This window comes from Odontesthes bonariensis, chromosome 10 (genome assembly GCF_027942865.1).
Source record: "Odontesthes bonariensis isolate fOdoBon6 chromosome 10, fOdoBon6.hap1, whole genome shotgun sequence".
NCBI lineage: Eukaryota > Metazoa > Chordata > Actinopteri > Atheriniformes > Atherinopsidae > Odontesthes > Odontesthes bonariensis.
Window position 1 is genome coordinate 24,962,499 of NC_134515.1, and position 19,766 is coordinate 24,982,264.

The 19,766-nt window shown below is 41.7% G+C and overlaps 1 protein-coding gene across 10 annotated transcripts in view; it reads left to right on the plus strand.

Annotated features, from left to right (window-relative positions):
- LOC142389775 (IQ motif and SEC7 domain-containing protein 1-like) overlaps window positions 1–19,766 on the plus strand; it is a 93,248-nt gene that overhangs the window by 68,078 nt on the left and 5,404 nt on the right. For 8 of the 10 annotated variants that reach the window (XM_075474865.1, XM_075474864.1, XM_075474856.1 and 5 more), the window contains 11 exons: window positions 11,611–11,890; window positions 12,145–13,421; window positions 14,050–14,211; window positions 14,446–14,568; window positions 14,949–15,115; window positions 16,014–16,153; window positions 17,183–17,212; window positions 17,377–17,502; window positions 17,584–17,683; window positions 17,931–18,092; window positions 18,367–18,543. In XM_075474865.1, the coding sequence (XP_075330980.1) occupies window positions 11,611–11,890; window positions 12,145–13,421; window positions 14,050–14,211; window positions 14,446–14,568; window positions 14,949–15,115; window positions 16,014–16,153; window positions 17,183–17,212; window positions 17,377–17,502; window positions 17,584–17,683; window positions 17,931–18,092; window positions 18,367–18,543 (2,744 nt within the window). Of the gene's footprint in view, window positions 1–4,880; window positions 5,277–10,785; window positions 11,124–11,610; window positions 11,891–12,144; window positions 13,422–14,049; window positions 14,212–14,445; window positions 14,569–14,948; window positions 15,116–16,013; window positions 16,154–17,182; window positions 17,213–17,376; window positions 17,503–17,583; window positions 17,684–17,930; window positions 18,093–18,366; window positions 18,544–19,766 lie in introns of those variants that run through there. The other 2 variants (XM_075474863.1, XM_075474860.1) reach the window with 2 other exon arrangements.

A 19,766-nucleotide genomic window follows, 5' to 3' on the forward strand; every position in this document is an offset into this window, starting at 1 on the left:
ATTTATACCCGCTGTGGCCTTTGTCACATTTGCAGTCATGGCTGCTCTGAGCACTAACCACAGCAGAAACTCTCTGTGTTGGGATCTGTCTTCCATCTGACCTTACATTTTTACAGTGCCATCGAAAAAGGCTTCACATCGATGTGCCAAGAAGGAGCAGATGGCAAGACGAAATCAGCATGGCATTCAGCGACTATTCTATTGTGTTCAATTCTTTGCCTTGTTCTTCACAGCATTGTCTCCCTCACAGTGTTTACCAGAGCATGTCACCTCACATGGTTCTATTTTTAGCGGGAGAGAACTGCGCTGTAGTATGTTTCTGTGCTGAGGAGGGGCTACTGTGAACAGCTTCGGACAAATATGGTAACTGGTAATGTTGTGAAAGGAAAATATTACAAGTAGACAAACAGAGCCTCCTTCTGGTAATGATAACAAGGAACAATACATGACCATGTTTTAATTATTTTGGACAGTGAGAAATACAGAAAATAAAGATGCACACAGAAGAAGTGAAGCTTTAAGTTCTGCCTCTGGAAAATGTATTTTTTTTCCCCTTTCGTGGAGGTGCACTTACTAAAATAAGTTAAAAAAAAAAACACATGGTTTCCAAGTACATGTTTGTTTGGTTTCCACTGAAAGGGTGTCATTTAATTCTTGCAATTTCTCTGCCAACTTGGTCACTTTGGGGATTGCAAAGGAATTGGCACTAGTTGCCCAATTTAATGCAATTTAGAGTCTCCACCTGACTTGTGTATGACTTTGGAATGTGAAAGGAAACCAGAGGACACCCACACAAACACAGAGAACTTGCAAAATCTTGGAACTTGAACTTGCAAAAACTACCTTGATATACGTAGATACTTGGTTGACTTATTATTTTTTTTACTTTGACTTTTTTTTGTGTTTTTTTTTTTTGTTTTTTTTTCTTGTGCTTGTTTGTCTTGGAACTTGGTAGCTTCTTGGAGTGTGGTCAATAAATTATGGTGTAGATCAGGGTCACTTTTGTGAAAATTACAAAATAGAGCACTCTAGGTGGAGGATAAGGGTTCTTTATACTAGAGACACTAAAATGAATGTGTTTAATCACGAGTACTTGCAAAACTGTGATTCACCTGTAAATCATATGTTGAAGCTTCTGTCTTGAGCCATTGTTTCCCTAAAATCAGTATCATGTCCACTTAAGTGCCATACCACAGCTTGGACGCAGTTAGCATAGCTTAGCATGAAACTGCACGCACAATAACAAAGGATTCATTCGGAGCTGTTGAAATGTATAAAACCCATACCAGTATTTCTTGAAATTACATTCCTCCTTTTTTTCATTTTTTTTTTCATTTTACAAGTGGGACTGTGTAAAGTATTGTCAAGTAGCCATTCACTTAGCACTCTCAGTTTGAAGAATCGGAAGGTTAGATGGGTGACTTTAGCTAAAAGATACTTTGATGGTGGGGCCACAAGAAAAAGGGATTTTTGTTTCTCCCTTTTTGAAAAGTAAACCTCAAAAGTGTTGAAGCGATTTGTATTGCATATTTTTTATTTTACCTCGCGTAACTTTTGCAACAGACGGTTACGAGGACTGGGTCTACAAAACATGGTCCGTGTTGCATCATGGTGTTGCAACACGAAAGGTCAGCATTTTTTCTGAAAATGCTGTGACAAAAAATAAATAACCAGCAAAAAGTCTCAGTGTATAGAGAGCAATTCGCAAAAGATGAAAACTGTCTTGCGCAGATGATCACGACTTGTGCATTTGTTTGCGATACCCAGCTCAACTTTTAAAGCAATGTTTTTTAGTTGGAGGTTTCTTCAGCTGCCGATGACTAGAGGGTCGCTTCAAGAAAAACAGTTGCCTTACTTTTAGCCATCACTTTTCTACCTCTAATTTTCTACCTTTCTAATTTTACTACAACTAAGCACCCCTGAGTACATGATGGGTATTTGAACTGTACTTTCCATTTGAATATGACACATAATTCTTAAATCAGTGCTCAAACACATGTTTGGACATAAATGGACAGACACCCAGTCATACTTCTGAGGGTAAGGATGAATCTGAATGCTAGCAGACAACTCCTTGCTTTGAAATAATGTTTTGATATAGAAAATCCCCAAAATCAGCTCCTGCTATTTAGCCTTTAGTTTTCATGCATTTAGACGAATAGATTATTTCTATCCAGGCCGGGTTTTCTTACTTACCACTGATGATCTTTAATCATTCCTATAGAATCCCACAGTCAACACATCTGGCCCAGCTTTGCTGCCAGGCTGTGATGAGTAGAGGCAAAATATCCTTTAATTACTCCTATTTCATCTCTGTTTATACATCTGCTGCCATATATTTCATGTGCACAGTAATTCTTTGTTCCTGAGAATTGAATACAGTAAAAAATATGTTGCTGGGTTTTTGTTTCCTTCCAATACAAAGTCTTCTGTGTTCACAAAGCTTTTGTGCGCCACTGCATCTCATTTAGTATGCTGTTGTATCAAACTATGACATCAGGCTTTTCTAATTGTTTCCAGACCAGGCTGAGTTTTCATTCTATTTTCCATTTCTTAACACGGGCCTCAATTGCACAGCATCCAGCAAAAAGCAGATGATGAGAAACAACGCATGATGTCATGTAGACAGAACACACAGTGCCAGAATCTTGGGACCAACTTTCCAGGAAGCTATTCCTTTCCTCTGCCGTTTCCTTTACTGTCTTTTTCCTCAGCTCTGTCGTTTTTCATCCTCTTTACAAGTTTTTTTTCTTTCCCTGAAAATGTCCAGGTAGCACATCTGTGGGAACACACCTGATAAGGGACTTTGTGTGGAGTTGACCTGTGGATGCCCCTTTGGCTTTGCCCCAAGTTGAATGTATCAGACCTTACTTATCCTAAACACAAGAATTAAGAGGAAAAGAAGGGAGGGCATTGAAACTGAAGGGGGTAGGGATAGAGAAAGAGCTGAAATGCAGAGAGACCAGATGTATTGAGTTGAAGAAATGGCATTTTATGAGCAGAGAGTGGGCCTCTGCTTGGAATTCTCAATGACATCATGTTGGAGCGAAGCACTGTGTAGCCAGGACTCCGGAGATGGAGTCAGCCTTTACCAGACGGGACGACTAGACTGGGTCGTAACACTAGAAGAGGAAGCAAGAGACATGGAGGCAGGCAAACAGAAAAAGAGTCCCACAAGCTTACTAAGTTTGTGAAAACTTTTACAGCTCAGCTTTACTAGGAATCCATCTAATTCCATCATGAGAAATCTCCTTGATGCTCAAACTGATGCTGGCCCAGAGCCTCATGCTGAAACAATCATGAGGCTTATAAACATCACATGCTTGCCTTCAAAATGAGACCACGATATTACTTCATATCTCTTTCACAAACAAATAAACTCCAGTTAGACGCTCCCTGTGGTCCTCCTGCAAAACAAAGCCTTCCCTGGGACTAATATCTGATATCATGCACACATTTCCAAACTAAATACCTGCCTCTGTTTGTGCCTGTTGGGTGACGTTTACCAAAAAATGATCAAATAAAGAGCACTCCAGTTTCATTAAAGGGAGGCAAAAAGTTTTTTGTTGCCTTTGCTTTCTATTTGGATTTCCGTAAGAGAGGAGTGGTTGTGTGATCTGTAAGTTGAGTCAAGTGTCTGCACCTCCATAAGGCATTAGCAGCTGTAGCCACCAGAATACTGGGCCAAGGTCTCACACTGAAATAGATCAGTTGGCCAGTTACTGTCTGGCTGGTTGTCTGCACATAATCATTCTGCTTGAGTCACACATTGTTAGTCAATTGTTAAGCTCCTCTTTTTTTCCTGTTTGCTTAGTCGCTCATTCTTCATCTTTCATTTGAAGCCTCAGACGAAAACAGTCGAGAGAAGGTGATTATTTCAGAGGTTTGGGCCTGTAATTAGAAGAATCTTCCTCTGCAGAATTATGTGTGTGTGTCCCTGTAAACTGGCTCCATGTGGGAGCCATTCTCCTCTGTTTCCTGTCCCGGTTGTCATTAGAGAGAAATACTTTTGACTTGGGGGCAGTTTACCCCAACCCCCTTTTCTCAGAGGGGTGATTAGTCTGTGGCTTGTGAAGTCCAAAGACAAGGCGGTGCCAGTTTGGGGTCTTGCTGCTTTGTTGGAACTGGGTAGAGGTCCTGAAGACTTTTGCAGTTATGGTGCAACATGAGAGGCGTTATATGCAGTGTAGAATTATCCTTGAAATGAAGGAGAATGTAGTGGCCAAAGGTGGACAGTTTCAGCTCTACAGTGATTTCCTGCAGCAATAAGAGACTGAATTCCCTCTGGCTCTTTTCTTGCTACACACTTTAACAGTAACCTCTCAGCCCCTAAAAGGCACTATTAATAGTTTTCCCTTTATTTCTCATCTCTACACAGTAAGTCTTTGGTGTAAAAAAAAAAAAAAAGGCTCCTGACATTCGGATATCCTATTCCAGTCTCCCTTCAACTTTTTTTTCTAATCTTTGTTAATGCTACTGTGTTCTCATACTTTATCTTTTTACTTTCTTCTCCATCCCATCTCATAAATGTATTTCCTCTATACCTATATGCTCATAAGGTGCCACTCTATCCCCCTCTCTAATCTCTGTGTTTTTAACACCTTAGTTCATCTCTTGTTTTCAGCTCTTACGATTGCAATCTCTCCATTTCATGTTTTTAATATACCATGCCTGAAAAACCCATTTTTCTTCGAACGTCACCTGCTGCCTAGTCGTTTATATGTCCTTCTCTTGCATGTTTTTGTCGTGCAGGAGATATTTCTTCCAAATCCATTTCTCTCTTCCTCTCCAGCTACAAGCCACCATGCTTTCACACCCCCTTCCCTGCACCCCGCCCCCTTCCATATTGCTCAGGGCCTGGCAGAAACTCGCACTCCCCTGTCTCCCAGCCTCCACCCCCCTAAAACTCCTACCAGCCCGGCGCACCGAGGACAGAGAGGAAGAAAGACCAAAAGAAAGAGAGCTCAGTTTTTCTGTCAGAGATTACATTCTCCCACTTTTCACTCACCATACACGCCAACCAGCTATAAGAAGCTGCTGATAGATCGAGAAGAAATGGGAACGTCTGCAAGAAACAGACAGATACAACCTGAAGCAGATGGCAGTTTTGAGACCTATCTTTCTGTCAGAGAAACCTTTTAGGCAGTTATGGGGACTGGCAAGGCGACCCCCTAATGTCAGGAGTACATCGTCTTGTGAGTGCTGGCCAGCATGTGGTGTTTGCAGTGTAATTCAGAGAAGACCCAGTCGCTGCTGGAATTGGAGCTAAATGGCTGGTAAGGGTAATGAAAGAGTGTAAAATGTGCATGTTTGCTTTAGCATGTTCTATTTTTGGCAACTGAATGAGAAGAAGCCTGGCTTCTGGAGCTCATAAAGCTATGTTTTATAAATAGAAGGAAGAACTTCATTTGTGTTCTCATAAAATCCAGTTAGAGGATGATAAGAGTACTGTGAAGCGTCAAGCTTTAATATCATAAATTCTAAAAAAAATAGTCTGCCATTCTAGTGTGGACTCCCTAACAATGAAAAACAAGCCAAGTCCCCGCTCTGAGTCACTGTATGCGTGTGCTGTTACCGTCTGTTTAGTCTTACTGTACAGAATCCATCTGTGAGTTGGATTGCATTGCATTCCTGTGGTGTGCCGTGCCCCCCCCCCCCGCTAACATACCGGCCACGACTGTGTACTGCTTCATAGCTAGATGTTCAAGGGCAGGTGCTGAGTGTTGTGTGGAGGATAGCTTAATTATTCATTAGCGATAGATCCTGACGTTGGCTCTGTTGTTGTTGTTGAATCTTGACAGTAGGGGGGAGGAGAGATGTTTTGATCAGACAGAATGAGGCCTGCCAGTTAACATGGGAATAGTATTGATTTGCGATTACTTCAAATATATGCAGATGGCATCTATAAACCATCATCTCACAACAACAATCTCACTTATAGGGGCTAATCTTTTCATTTGCAGCACTAGCGCTAATAAAAAAAAAAACGTGTTTCAAGTCGGCATCTAATTCTCTTTGTGACTTGATGAATGATGCTAAAAAATATATCACTAATTGTAGGAATTAGTGGAATAAAAATGATATTTCCATGCTATTATAGCCATTTTATGACATTTCATGTCAGCGATGTAATAATAGAACAGCACAGCACCAATCTTTCAAAGAGCAAAAAGCTTTTTATTCTTAGAAATATTTGGATATTTGAATACAAATTTGAAAAATATCGTAAAATCATCGAATCGTAGAAAACATAAATGAAATATCAACGTGCTTCACACAACATGGATGTGTGTTTGTGTGGGATGAGAGACGGCATGACAAGAAATGACATCGAAAATGTGTCCCACCATTTTTCTTTCATTCTGTCAAATCAGCATACGTGCTTTATAAAAAAAAAAAAAAAAACTTTTTTGGCATTGCACTCAGGTCTTGTAATGGCCTTGGGTTCTTTTGTATTTCTGGCAACATTCTTCTAAAAACAAGCGCACATGTAAATACTGCAGGAAAGGAAGACATGATTATGGATGAAATTAGAAAGATAATAACTGGTATATGCTTAAGAAGCAAACTATTTAGGGTTGCTGCAAATGAAACTTTAGTTGAGAGTTAATTGTTTAATGATTTAATTGTCCTTCTCTGTTCATTTTTTGCCAGTATAGTTATAAGCCTGCCCATGATATTAGAAGTCAAATAACCCTTATAAAGAAAAACAAAGTTAATGGAAATTAATAGCAGAACATGAAAAAGATAATATTTTTGTTTGTCTTTTAGGCTTTCTAAATAAATTGCATGACATTGTTTTTAGGTTCTGCACAAGTGTTTCCAAGCAGTTGAATGAAAGAATTCTGAGCATGTGTAGAGCTCTCAGTCAGATCCATCTCTCACATGCAACGCCCTGTTTTTTTTTTGTTTTTTTTTTAAAAGAAAAAAAACAGGACTGAGACGGCTAACACTGAACTCCAGACTTCACAACAGTAGTCCACAAACCAAGTGGTGACGTCAAGGTGGCTAGACCGTTTTTTTTTTTTTTCTTTTTTCATTTCTATATATTTATTTCTTTATACTCCCTGTGGTTGTTACTGACTGTCATTCTGCTGTCAGTTATACACTTTCAGTGAAACATTCAGTTGTTGGCTTATGGTGAGATTAGCTGCCAAAGGACGGTTTGTGATTTATAAAGACCTTTTTAAAAACACTAAAGTAAAAAATGATAGCGGTTATCAACCACGAGTTGTAATGGGACTCAAGTCGACTGTATACTGTCTGCTGCAAACTCTCTGGAGCAGTGCTGTCAGTCTGCTGGCCAGCACGGCTTTCCACTGTGCAGCTGGGTCAATCTGTAAATTCCCACCTCGCTCCTCACTAAATCATACAAAATCATTCAGTAGTGCTGAAAACTATGACCACACCTGAGTGTTTACTGGTCGGTTCACCTTTTAGTGCTGCACTTTATCAATGCATCTCTGTGCGGTCTCTCACCTGATAAATCTCAAATCCCTTCACATCTGCGCACTGTGAGATCTGGTGTGAGCATCTGTATTTATGAGCTCCATGAGTCACTTTGAAAAACGAGAAAACATCTGCTTTTGTGGTGTTTGGAGCGCACGTTGCTGCGTGTGGGGTAAGCAGCGTGATATGGAGGTGCTGTTTGATTTTTATTGGAAGGGTCACTTTACGGCCTGTGTTTATATCCACACATCAAAGGAGCTCCTATGAATAGTAAGGTTAAGGGGGGAATGTAATTGTATATTTACATGTTTTGTGTTAGGGCTATTGTTATTGTAGTAGAAAATACGACTTATCTCTGAAAGATCTGTTGTACGCAAATACAAAACAGCAAAGTTTGCCAGTGAAACGGGGTCTAATGGGTTCTGCAGCAACATTTCTTTCAAGCACACATGGAGTAACTGTCAGTCCTTTTTTGTGCACCTTCTCATAAATCAAGAGATCTCATGAGCTGGCTAAGTAATTGGATTTGAAAGAAATTTCCCTGCATTCACTTGATTATTCTTCATATTCTGCCCTGAAAAGGTCAGATGGATGTCAAGTTTCCCATAAACGCCTGTAAAAATCGAAACGCTTGCAAAAGTGAAGAGTAAGCAGAGTTTATTGTGCTGAGATCTTTCTTAGAGTTCGCCGTTTGCTTTGTAGATGTCTCTGTGACTTCGTTTTGATGTTACATTAGTTCCACACTGCAGCTCTTCCAGCCTGCACTTCATTAGCCTTCCTCTATTCCCAGAACTCCTGTAGATGTGACTCCTCTTTTCCGGAACGGAGGAATGTTTCTCCCTGAGGTCCGACTGATGGAATGGGTTGAGGCCTGGGCAGGGGCTTGGGCCTGTTTGCTCAGGATGTGTTTCAGAGGGAAGACGAGAGGAAGGGGAGATTGTCTCGCCCCCACCCCTCCAAATCCCTGAATCCTGCGGGTGAAAATCACTGCCAGCCGTGCCGCTGCACTTATCCAATGCTTACATTAGAAGAAACGGGGCCAGACAGAGGGACAGTCGCTGCTAACATTGTGAGATCATATTTCAAGGTCTGTTGAGTTACTGTCAGGAGGTAGCCCAGAGACAACATCACTTCTTCTGCCTTCACCTTTTAACAGTGGTTCCACAATCCTCATGTACCATAGGCACAGCATGTACAAATGAATGAAAGCACCCATTTCTGTCTGAGTAATTTTGACTCACTTCAACCCCTGTTTTAAGGCTCTGCCTCTTTTTGCCTCCAACATCCACTGCAGCTTGAAATATAAACTCTTACATGTCTGCTCTCTCCTCTCTCTCCTCCCCCCTTTTCCCTCCATCATGGATAACTGACCTCACTCTGTAGGGTATCCAATGACCTCAGAGTAAAAAAAGTGTAGCTCCTTTCTCTCGCTTTCTTCCTTTCATGTAGTGCAATCACACACCGTCTGGAAACTTTTTTTTTTTTTTTTTTTGTTTTAAAGAGGAAAGGTACCAGTGAGACGGCAGACCAAGAGGAGACCTTTTGTAGCCTTTAAAGAGCAGCATGCAGTTTGTGTTTTCAGTTAAATCAAACTCAGTCCTTTGTCATATTACATAAATAATTACAAGCACTGTTCCAAAACAATAGAATGACATTTACCCCCCAAAAGACAGAAGAGAGAAAAGCAAACAAACAAAAAAAAGCAATCCTAGCAGCTCTGTGAGCATGTATTTTACACACTGAATGCCAACATGCTCACACTGACAACTACTAACATGTAGTTGTGAATGTCTGGGGTTTTCCATGTATACCCTCTTAGTTTAGCAGGAAAGTATGTTAGCATTTGCTAGTTATCTCTAGATATAAAAGTGAAGCAGCTGGAAGTTGCATTATATGTGTACAGCATTGGACAAATTCAAATCTGAATGATGACGTTAGAGGGAACTCCCAAAGTTGACTGGCTCTGTTCTCAATGTTGAAAACTATTTCAGTCAGCATGAAAGTGGTGAACTGAGCAAGTGTTTAGCTAAAATGATTTGTACCCATTAGACCCACGCGCACACACACACACGCCATAATTGAATGTTTCCGCATTTTTCCAACATTTGTTTCTCATGATATCTTCAAGACCGTTTAAATTTAGTGTGCTACATTTTTCTAACAACCGATTTGGTGCCAAAAAGTGTGTGACTTAACTGAAATATATTGATATTTCTAATGCATTCTTTTTGACATGTAGGTTGTATAGTTTTGATATATAAAGCAATATGCTTCCTTTTATTATGATTAAAATCTTAGTGAAGGAAACCAGAACTGACTCTGAGTCGTATTCTGGTGCTGTGACAGCAGGCGAGGTGCAACTTTTAACTCCAGAGATGGCAGCTTTGCAGTTTGCCTTGACAGATGGTTGGGGAGATTTGTCCCAGTGGCGATTATGCAATGAAGTTGGATTTTGGATGAGTTGTGCTCAGTGTGATGTTGTTCCAGCATTATAAAAGCCTTCTCTTTTTGGCCCGTTGATGTCAGCTGGTCCAAACTGAACAGAATTAGCGCCGCTGACCATTGCTTTTTTGCTGCATATCCAAACATGCTGTTTCCCCCTAACTTTTTGGGCTCTCCTTTATCGGATCACCTGGAACAAAAATCTGCCTTAAAGTGATGTGTGCAACTTTTTCCAACTAAATCTATTGGTTGAACAGTTGCTCATCGAAAATTATAAGCGTGCAAATTTGAAAATAAGCATTGTGGGATAAAGATTGAGGTCATCAAACCATAGCAGAAAAACAGGATATAAAGGGATTTGGAAAAGTATGGGAAAAAAGCTTTTGAATTTCACACATTTGGTGTTACAATTATTACAATTTAGAAAATCCTTTAACCTTTTATTGCCCTTTTTTGTCAAGGATACACTGACAAAAAGTTTTTTTGTGATATACTTAATGACAAGTCAGCATCAAAGTAGACTGATGCAGACAATTCATCTGAGCTATCTGAGATATCTTACTGATCAGTTACAGAGAGGCTTGTATGGACCCCTTTTTCTGGCTAAGTCAAGCACCCATGCTGTGCTTAGTGGTATTACAAATCATAAATCTATTCTCAGTTAAGAGTAAGACTTTCGAAGTAAAACCGCTGCCTTCACAGTTTGAACACATTCAGTTTCCCTTTTTCACCAGCGGTGGTTGCTGTTGGCCTACGGGCTGTTGTTGCTGAATGTTGATTTCAGGATGTCTAATGAAGGAAGTGGATTGTGTACACAGCACGGGTGTGTCAAGTCACAGTTCAAACACATTAGGCTGTCAGTTCCCCGTACCACGGAGGAAAAGAAATGTTGGCGTGATGTTTCTAATTGAGCAGTTTGACACCCCGTTCGGCTGCATCTCAACTTTTTCTGTGGGATCGCTAAAGTCGTATTTACTCTAAACTGGACTTTGTATCGTGAATTGGAACAGTTTGTCGTCACTCCTGCAAACATGATGTAATTCCCGTTGGTCTCTGATTGGTCCTTAAGTAGGCATAAACTTTGGTTTCCTGGAGGATCCTCTGTACTCTGGACTTCACTTGACTGAAAGAATGGTGGATAAGATATGGAGGAAGAGTTGGCACTTTATAGAAACCAGACAGTCTTTTAGGAAAAGGCAGTCCTCTTGTAAGGATGCAGAGCATACGAGTGTGTGAGTAATCTCTTATTTTTCTAAGTAGAAGATTTAATCACAATAGTTTTCTGGGAGCGTGTACGTGGCATTTGTATTTTCTGAATGAAGCATAGCAAAATCTATAAAGTTGTTTTTAATGTTGATCCCAGCTGACATTTATAGCTGTATCACACAACTTCTGACCGAATTAGAGGAGGGTTGTACTCCATTTTATAAAGCTGTAGAATCACCATGTCATGTGAGAAATGGCTGCACTCATTCACACACACTCAGCGCAGTTTGTTTCTACATTGCCAAGCTTGTTTGTACTAAAGAAAAAAAAAGCACTGTTGATTTCAATACCTAATTTTGAAAAAGCTTATCATATAAGCCCCTGGAGTTAAGCTGCTTCTAACTGAGATAAATTCAGCCTTAACATGATAATACTTCAATTAGATTTCGAGCCAGGCATTAATTACCATGGTCTGTCCTTACAAAGTCTCTAATCCTTTGGCTCTTATTGCAGTGTGGAAGGGGATGGAAGGCCCGGTGAGAGTGGCCCTTCTTTGGATGGTGGAGCCAGCTATGGCCAGGGTCCGGTGACTCACGGCTCAGCCATCAGCCCCGACCGATTCGACAGCCAGCTCTACAGCCACGGGGTCCAGCCTGGGCCGCAGAGGCCCCGTCGGCCCAAGCTTCAGCACTCACAGTCCATCCTCCGGAAGCAGGCAGAGGAGGAGGCCATCAAGCGGTCCCGCTCGCTTTCTGAGAGCTATGAACTCTCTGCTGACCTGCAGGATAAACAGGTATCCAACCAAAGCCTTGCTGAATAATTTGGACAAGTCTTGTGTACTTATGAGATATAAAACATGCAGGTTTTTTCTTCAAATGAAAAATTATGTAAGTTATTTTTAGTCAATGAGGCACTGACAAGTGGAAGAATAAAAAATTTTCTTGTGAGTCACAACTATGGCTTTATTGACCATCAACAGCTAAGAAAATAATTAAATTTTCCATGGCTGACACAGTTTCACAATTAATTTCCTCATCTTTTTGCTAGGTGGAGATGCTTGAGCGCAAATATGGTGGAAGATTCATAACTCGCCATGCAGCTCGCACCATTCAGACAGCCTTCCGTCAGTATCAGATGAACAAGAACTTTGAACGTCTCAGGAGTTCCATGTCGGAGAACCGCATGTCCAGACGCATTGTGCTGTCTAACATGAGGATGCAGCTTTCATTTGAGGGCCCTGAGAAAGTGCATAGTTCATATTTCGAAGGGAGGCAGGTGTCCATGACAGAGGATGGAGCCCCGCTGTCCATGGTGCAGTCTGAATGTGGCGATATCGAGGTCCGCCAACAGGCGAACATGACATCTCATCCAGCGCAGCAGGGTGACCTGACAGATGCCATCACAGAGCTGGAGGACGCCTTTTCCAGGCAGGTCAAGTCGCTGGCTGAGTCGATAGATGATGCTCTGAACTGTCGCAGTCTTCAGGGGGATGAGGGTCCTGATCCTGAAGCCATGGGCTGCTCTGAAGTCGAGGGCCAAGTTCCCTATAAGGTGAAGTCCCATCGCAGGGCAGCTGGACGCATGCACGATGAAACTATGGCATCTTATAGTGATGTCACTCTGTTCATTGATGAGGAGGACATGTCCCCTTCTATTGCTCTGTCAAGGGGGGACCAGCCGTCCAGTACAGAATCAGACTTACGGTTGAGGTCAGTCAATTCCTCCCAGGAATACTGGCCTATTGACCCCAAAGATGAGGGTCGTGACACAGACACAAGCTGCCGCAGCACTCCTTCTCTAGAGTGCCAAGAGCAGCGTATTAGAATGGACCATCTCCCTCTGTTGACCATAGAACCTCCCAGCGACAGTTCTGCAGAGCTCAGTGACCGGTCTGACCGCGGCTCTGTCAAACGACCGCCTGCATATGAACCCCACGGCCACATCGTAACATCATCACAGGCAAGCCCCAAACACATTTCCCATGGACCCCCACCACGAGCTCCCTCTCGAGACGATGATGCACCTCTGCGCCATCGCCACCGCCAGCTAGAGAGCCACTTGGCCATCAATGGCTCAGCAAACAGACAGAGTAAGTCCGAGTCCGACTTCTCCGATGGGGACAACGACAGCATCAATAGCACATCAAACTCAAACGACACCATAAACTGCAGCTCTGAGTCCTCGTCAAGAGACAGCCTTCGGGAGCAGACGCTAAGTAAGCAGACTTACCACAAAGAGACTCGTAACAGCTGGGATTCGCCCATCTTCAGTAATGACGTGATTCGCAAGAGACACTACCGCATCGGCCTCAATCTTTTCAACAAGTAGGTACTCTGCTCTGATGGAGCAGGAGCTTGACTAGTGCTTGCATTGAGTGCCAAGTAAATGGACCAGATGATAGTGAAGTCTGTTGGACAGTGGTGCCACACCGGCACTGCAAAGTGCTGTTGTGTCCATATCTAATACAAATGCATTTTGAGAACTCTCTGTGTGAAAGTGTATATTAGAAACAGATCAATTTTGTGTGTGTTATGTAAGAGAGATTATTTTTATTTCAGAGAGAGATAGATCTTAATGACAGCAACTTTTGTCGTATTCTTTCTAGAGAAACCTCGCCTAAAGACTCATTCGCAAAGAGACACGGGTTCCAAATGACTTAATTAAATGACCATGACATATTACAGATTACAGAGTTGAAGAGCATTTGTTTAAGGGCTCTGGTAATGTTTAGACACGAGCAAATTCATAATGAGTTCTCATTGAGCAATAGAAGGAATTGCATCATTTTTCTCAGCTAAATGATGTATTGCTTCTAAATCATCAGCTAATTTGCTTTAAGAGGTCATTGATAAGAGTTTTCTGAGAATTCAAGATTAAGCAGTAGCAGATTCTTCTCTCCGGTTTCGTAGTCAGTCTGCATCAGGAATTAAAAATGTGTATTCAATTTTGCAGAAAGCCAGAGAAGGGCATCCAGTACCTGACTGAGAGGGGATTCATCCCTGACACGCCGGTTGGGGTGGCCCACTTCCTACTTCAAAGGAAGGGGCTCAGCAGGCAGATGATTGGAGAATTTCTTGGCAATCGACAAAAACAGTTTAACAGAGATGTCTTGGAGTAAGTAGGATTCTTTTCCCTCTTATAATTTCTAAACGTCCTTTGAAATGGATTACATTAGAGCAACCTGAAAAGTGATTTGAATTGAAATGCACGTAAATACACCGATGTCAAGGACGCACTTTTGTAAACATGGAGGTTTTATTTGCAAAGAAATAAGGCATTCCACACAGACACCTTGTCCTTGTAACTGATCGTCTCATGGTCTCTCCATCTCATCTCGTTGTGTACCAGCTGTGTGGTAGATGAAATGGACTTCCAGGGCATGGAGCTGGACGAGGCCCTTAGGAAGTTTCAGAACCATATACGTGTCCAGGGTGAAGCTCAGAAGGTGGAGAGGCTCATTGAAGCTTTCAGGTTAGACTGCACACTGGCATTTAGCACCTAAACATAAGGATTAGAAGTTCTCTTTGACTCAAAACAAAGCTTTGCTACTATAATTAAACCAGTGAGCAATGTGCATTTCCAGAAAAGGAAAAAAAAAGAAAGAAAGAAAAAGGGAAACACCCCAAAAACATACGCATTACTGTTTTTAATGCTGAGTTGCTCACGCATGAAACGTACTCCCTCCTTCCTCACAGCTGTGTTGTGACACAATTATTGGTACACAAAGAGAACCCGTTACAGCTTAACTTCTGCTTTTCATCTGTCCGTGTTGAAAGCATTTCCTCACTCTGAGGATGGTTGGTTTGTGTTTGCTTTGTGTTCTGAATTCGATATTGTTCTCATGTCTCCAGCCAGCGCTACTGCATCTGTAACCCCACAGTGGTGCGGCAGTTTAGGAACCCTGACACCATCTTCATCCTAGCCTTTGCAATCATCCTCCTCAACACTGACATGTACAGTCCCAATGTCAAGCCCGAGAGGAAGATGAAAATGGAGGACTTCATCAAGAATTTGAGAGGTAATCCAACCAAGAAACAAATATAAAGCACAATTTTAGAATGATATTATACAAAAATGCATCTTTTCACAAATGTTGGTATATTTCACTGAACAAGTTCTAATTTTACTGTCTCATGCTGTTTGCATTTGTAGTTTCGGAAGTGACATTTCCCAAATAAAACAATTTGCTGTTGTGCTATTTCACTTATTGAGCAAAAAGATATAGCTTTTTGTCATTTTAAGTGGTCTGAATGGAAATTAGACTTCTCTCCCTCCTTTTGGTTTTGAAAATCTATCACTGATCAATCACTGATCTCTTCAGAGAGAGCTTTTTTCCCCATCGGCTTTTCTGTAAATGCAGCTGTTGGAAAGCCTGAGTTAATGGCATAAAAATTTCCGATAACATCTTTGGCTGCCAGTGAAACAGGAATTCGGGCTTTTTAGAAAGAGAGGCTAAAAAGAGTCTGACAATAAACACATATTGCTGAAGCACACTCGCAGAACTGAAGTTACATCCAGTAACTACTATATTTGGTGCGTGCTGATCTTCTCATTGAGCAATAAGCTGTTTACCTTCCTGTCTGTGTGAATGTGTTGTAGTTGCTGGTTGGGTTGTGTAGGTTAATTGTAAAAGCTTGTGATAAGTGGCTTGTTGAATCCCTAACTATAATGTAAGGGTCATAGCTGTGACTAATTCAGTTTCATGGTTTTGTTGGGGGTGATATGTGTGTGTGTGTGTGGCTGTGTTCTTCTGGTGGAAGTAGCTTATGATGTCAAGGGTTGAGCTGTATTTTCTTTTCTTTTTTTTTTTTTTTTAAATCTTTCTGTACTTTTTTTCAGATTTCCACTTGCCACAGCTTTAATTGTACAGTCTCCGTGTCAATTGTTAGATAAATCAGCTCCTCCCTGTGTTTCAGGTGTTGACGACGGAGAGGACATACCTCGAGAGACTCTGGTTGGCATCTACGAGAGGATTCGCAAGCGAGAGCTTAAAACCAACGAAGACCATGTCTCACAGGTGCAGAAGGTTGAGAAGCTCATTGTGGGAAAGAAACCAGTAAGTAAATGTTAATTATCCTTCTATTAGGGTCACAAAAATGTTCACTGAACATTTATTCATTATTATTACATGTCAGGCAGCAAATGTTGTGGCATTTTTTGTTGACTTTAAGCAATAGAAGGAACTGAGAGATGAAGAAAGGTCATCTGTACCTTTGGGTGTTATTGTGGACCTCGGAGCTCGTCTGGTTTTGGACCTTCACGCTGGTGATTTTAACACACCCAAAGCCCTTGCGAGATGTCACCCACTGCTGCAGTCTGATGAAAAATGGGCACATGCTGCCGTCTTAGCACATTACAGTCCTTACATGGTTTTAGAGGAAGAGGTGATTGCTGTGCCGTCACACAGCGAAGCCACCTCTGTGGAGCTGACCGGCATGAGCTACAATGTTTCGATACTGTTATTGTTGTTAATTCAATATATTGGTGCAAACTGTTCCTAGATTTTCTTCTGACTATGCTTGATCCTCACAGGAATGCAGGCAGCTGCATCTCTGCATTGTTCCTAATGCAGCACTTTCTCCGTCATGTGTAAAGGTTAAAACTGTATTAACCTACACAGCCTCTTGGAGAGGCTCGTCTTGCGTGAAGAACTTGATGTGTGTTTTCAGTCGAATGAAGTCTCTTCTGCTCTACCAGTAGTCATTGAATGTATTGAAAAATGATCTCTTGTCACCACTTAGCTGTGTAATTAGGGAAGCTTGGTAAAACATTCAAGCATCAAAACTACATTGGAATTTTTCTTTATAATATTCTGATCCTGGGAGGCTGTGCTGGGACGGCTTCTAGGTTTTATTCTATCATTACAATGGATTCCTTCATATCTGGTTGCGAAAAAAAGATTGCTATCTTACACTAGGAAGAAATGGCATGAATACATCTTCATGGCCATTTTAATAGCTGCAGCGTCTTCCTTATAGGAACTCCTCAATTAACGAGAAGGATTAAATATATTATGAGAGCTGTGCATGTAAATGATCTGAACATAACACCTGCATATAACATCTTCTTTGTCATGTATTTATAGATCGGATCACTCCACCATGGCCTGGGATGTGTAAGTAGTTTACCATTATTTCGCTGTATGTTCACAGCTTTCTGTTTCTGTAACACATCTCACAGTATTTAAAACAGAGCTTCTGTTCCTTATTACGGTGAAGACTAAGCCCAAAATTAACTCTGAAGTGTTGGTATCTGTTTCTTTTTTCTCGTGCCTTCTAGGTGCTGTCGCTTCCCCATCGCCGGTTGGTGTGTTACTGTCGCCTGTTTGAAGTGCCAGATCCCAACAAACTCCAGAAGTTGGGCCTGCATCAGCGGGAGATCTTCCTGTTCAATGACCTCCTCGTGGTAAAAGCCCTGTCCTCCTCTCCTATATTCTCCTCTCCTCTCCAGACCTATCCTTACAGTTGTCTCTTTGTGTGATTTCAGGTGACCAAGATTTTCCAGAAGAAAAAGAATTCAGTGACGTACAGCTTCAGACAGTCGTTCTCTCTATATGGGATGCAAGTCATACTGTTTGAAAATCAAAGTAAGTGGCACTGGGTGTTTCCTGTTACTCCGTCCTTATTCCTGCAGCATGTAAGCTGACAGTATTTACATCACAAGACCTGATGAAGCACAGTTACACATCCAGCACAAATGGGAAGTCAAACCAGTGTGCTGCCAAATTGTTTATTCTCTCCAAACTTCAGAACGATTCCTACAATGTGTTTTACTTTAGTCTTGATCCATCACCCTTCCATGAATGTCTCCTTTTCTGTTTGCCATTTCTCCAGATTACCCAAATGGAATCAGACTCACATCAGCAATACCAGGTGCAGACATCAAAGTGCTCATCAACTTTAATGCGCCCAACCCCCAGGACCGCAAGAAGTTCACAGATGACTTACGAGAGTCAATTGCCGAGGTCCAGGAAATGGAGAAATACAGAATAGAGTGTGAGCTGATTTTTTTGTTTTTTACCCCCTCCCATCCCCCTCTTACTCTTTGTCAGGCTCTGTAAAGCAGAAATAGAGCATGCTGCTCAGCAGTTTCAGGACGTTGGAAAGAACAGCAGATTATTCTGGACATTCAGAGATGTTGTTACCCGCAAGAGCAGAATAATGTGCATCAGTACTGGACTTTTCTGAAGTTTAAAAATCATTCCCTGGCCAGAGTGAGATGTGAAACCTCTGCCACTTAGCTCAGTATTTCCTCGGCTTCTTTCCACAGCTGAGCTTGAGAAGCAGAAGGGGATGGTGAGGCCCAGCATGTCGCAGAGCTCCGGCCTGAAGAAAGAAGCCGGAAATGGTAACATGAACCGCGCCAGTCTGGATGACAGCTACGCCATGGGTGAGGGCCTGAAGAGGAGCGCCCTCAGCAGCTCCCTGCGAGACCTCTCTGAAGCAGGTACAGCCAAAACGTCCTTGTTTTTACCAGCTGGTCCTGTAAAGGAAAAGCTCTCCTTCTGTCATCCAAGTCTCCATGATGATACCAAGGGGATAAAAATAGCAAAATGTTGTTCCACGGCACCATACATTGATTTTAGAGTTCTCCCCTTTAAGACCATTAACTCCCTCATGATTGGATGGTTTGGTCTGGAAGGCTTTGGTGTTTAACCTTCTTTTGTAGTCTGCACACTATGCTTTGGAGAGATTAAGACGTGCTCCAGCTTTCCACAATTTAAGGCCTGAACGCAGACCTCTTTGAGGGAAGTTTACCACTGCAGCTTTTTAAGACTTCTCGGTGATGATTGAAATTGATGGGCAGTTCTCACCTCGGTTCATTTGGATTTGAGTTTCTTTCTAACATTTCATTGATATTTTTAGAATCACTTTTTTTTGTTACCTGGCGCATCCTATGTTTAATTCCTATCACAACACATTTCATAAGAATGCCTTTTGTTTTAAGTCAGAAATCATGTCGTCTCCCCTCACATATATACAGGTGCTGATGTGTACATCCTAAAGCAGCAGCAAGATCAAGGTTTAGATGAAGTCGTGCCCTTAACAGTCCTTCCATATTCATGTATATCGGTGTGTAACACAGTCTCTGCGCCTCTGAAGCAGGAACACATTTCATTCATTGCAGATAACAGCTATGTTAAGTTATCAGGTGATTCACTTGATAACAAAATGAAATCCAGTTTGGGGTCTGCCTCACAGTTGACACTCTTTGTTCTTCTGATCACCACCTCGTTGGGAACCGATAGATCAGATAGATGAAGTCTGCACATGTCCCTCTGCCCTCCTGTCTCCTGTGTTTTTAAATGCAGGATGTGGCATGTTAGTGGGGGTCATTTTTGTTAATCGTTTTCTTTCCTCCTTTTCTGCCATCCTCCATTTCATTTGTATTTTAGTGTCCATATGCATCAGTTATTTTCCTGTTAATGTTGTAATTATTGGTCATATATCACTGGCTGAGTGTGCCTAACAACGACAGAAGTGCTCCCTCCACCCTCAGACCTGTTTATAGCCACGCATTCCATGTGCAGCAGCCACTGTATTGCTTTTGATTTGTCTCCTCCTTTGTGACTGTCACTGATCCTGGCTTTTTGCCAACCCTGACCAGTATGAAAAACTTGTGGCAATATTAGCAATAGAATCCCATGACTAATTAAATCAAGAAAAACA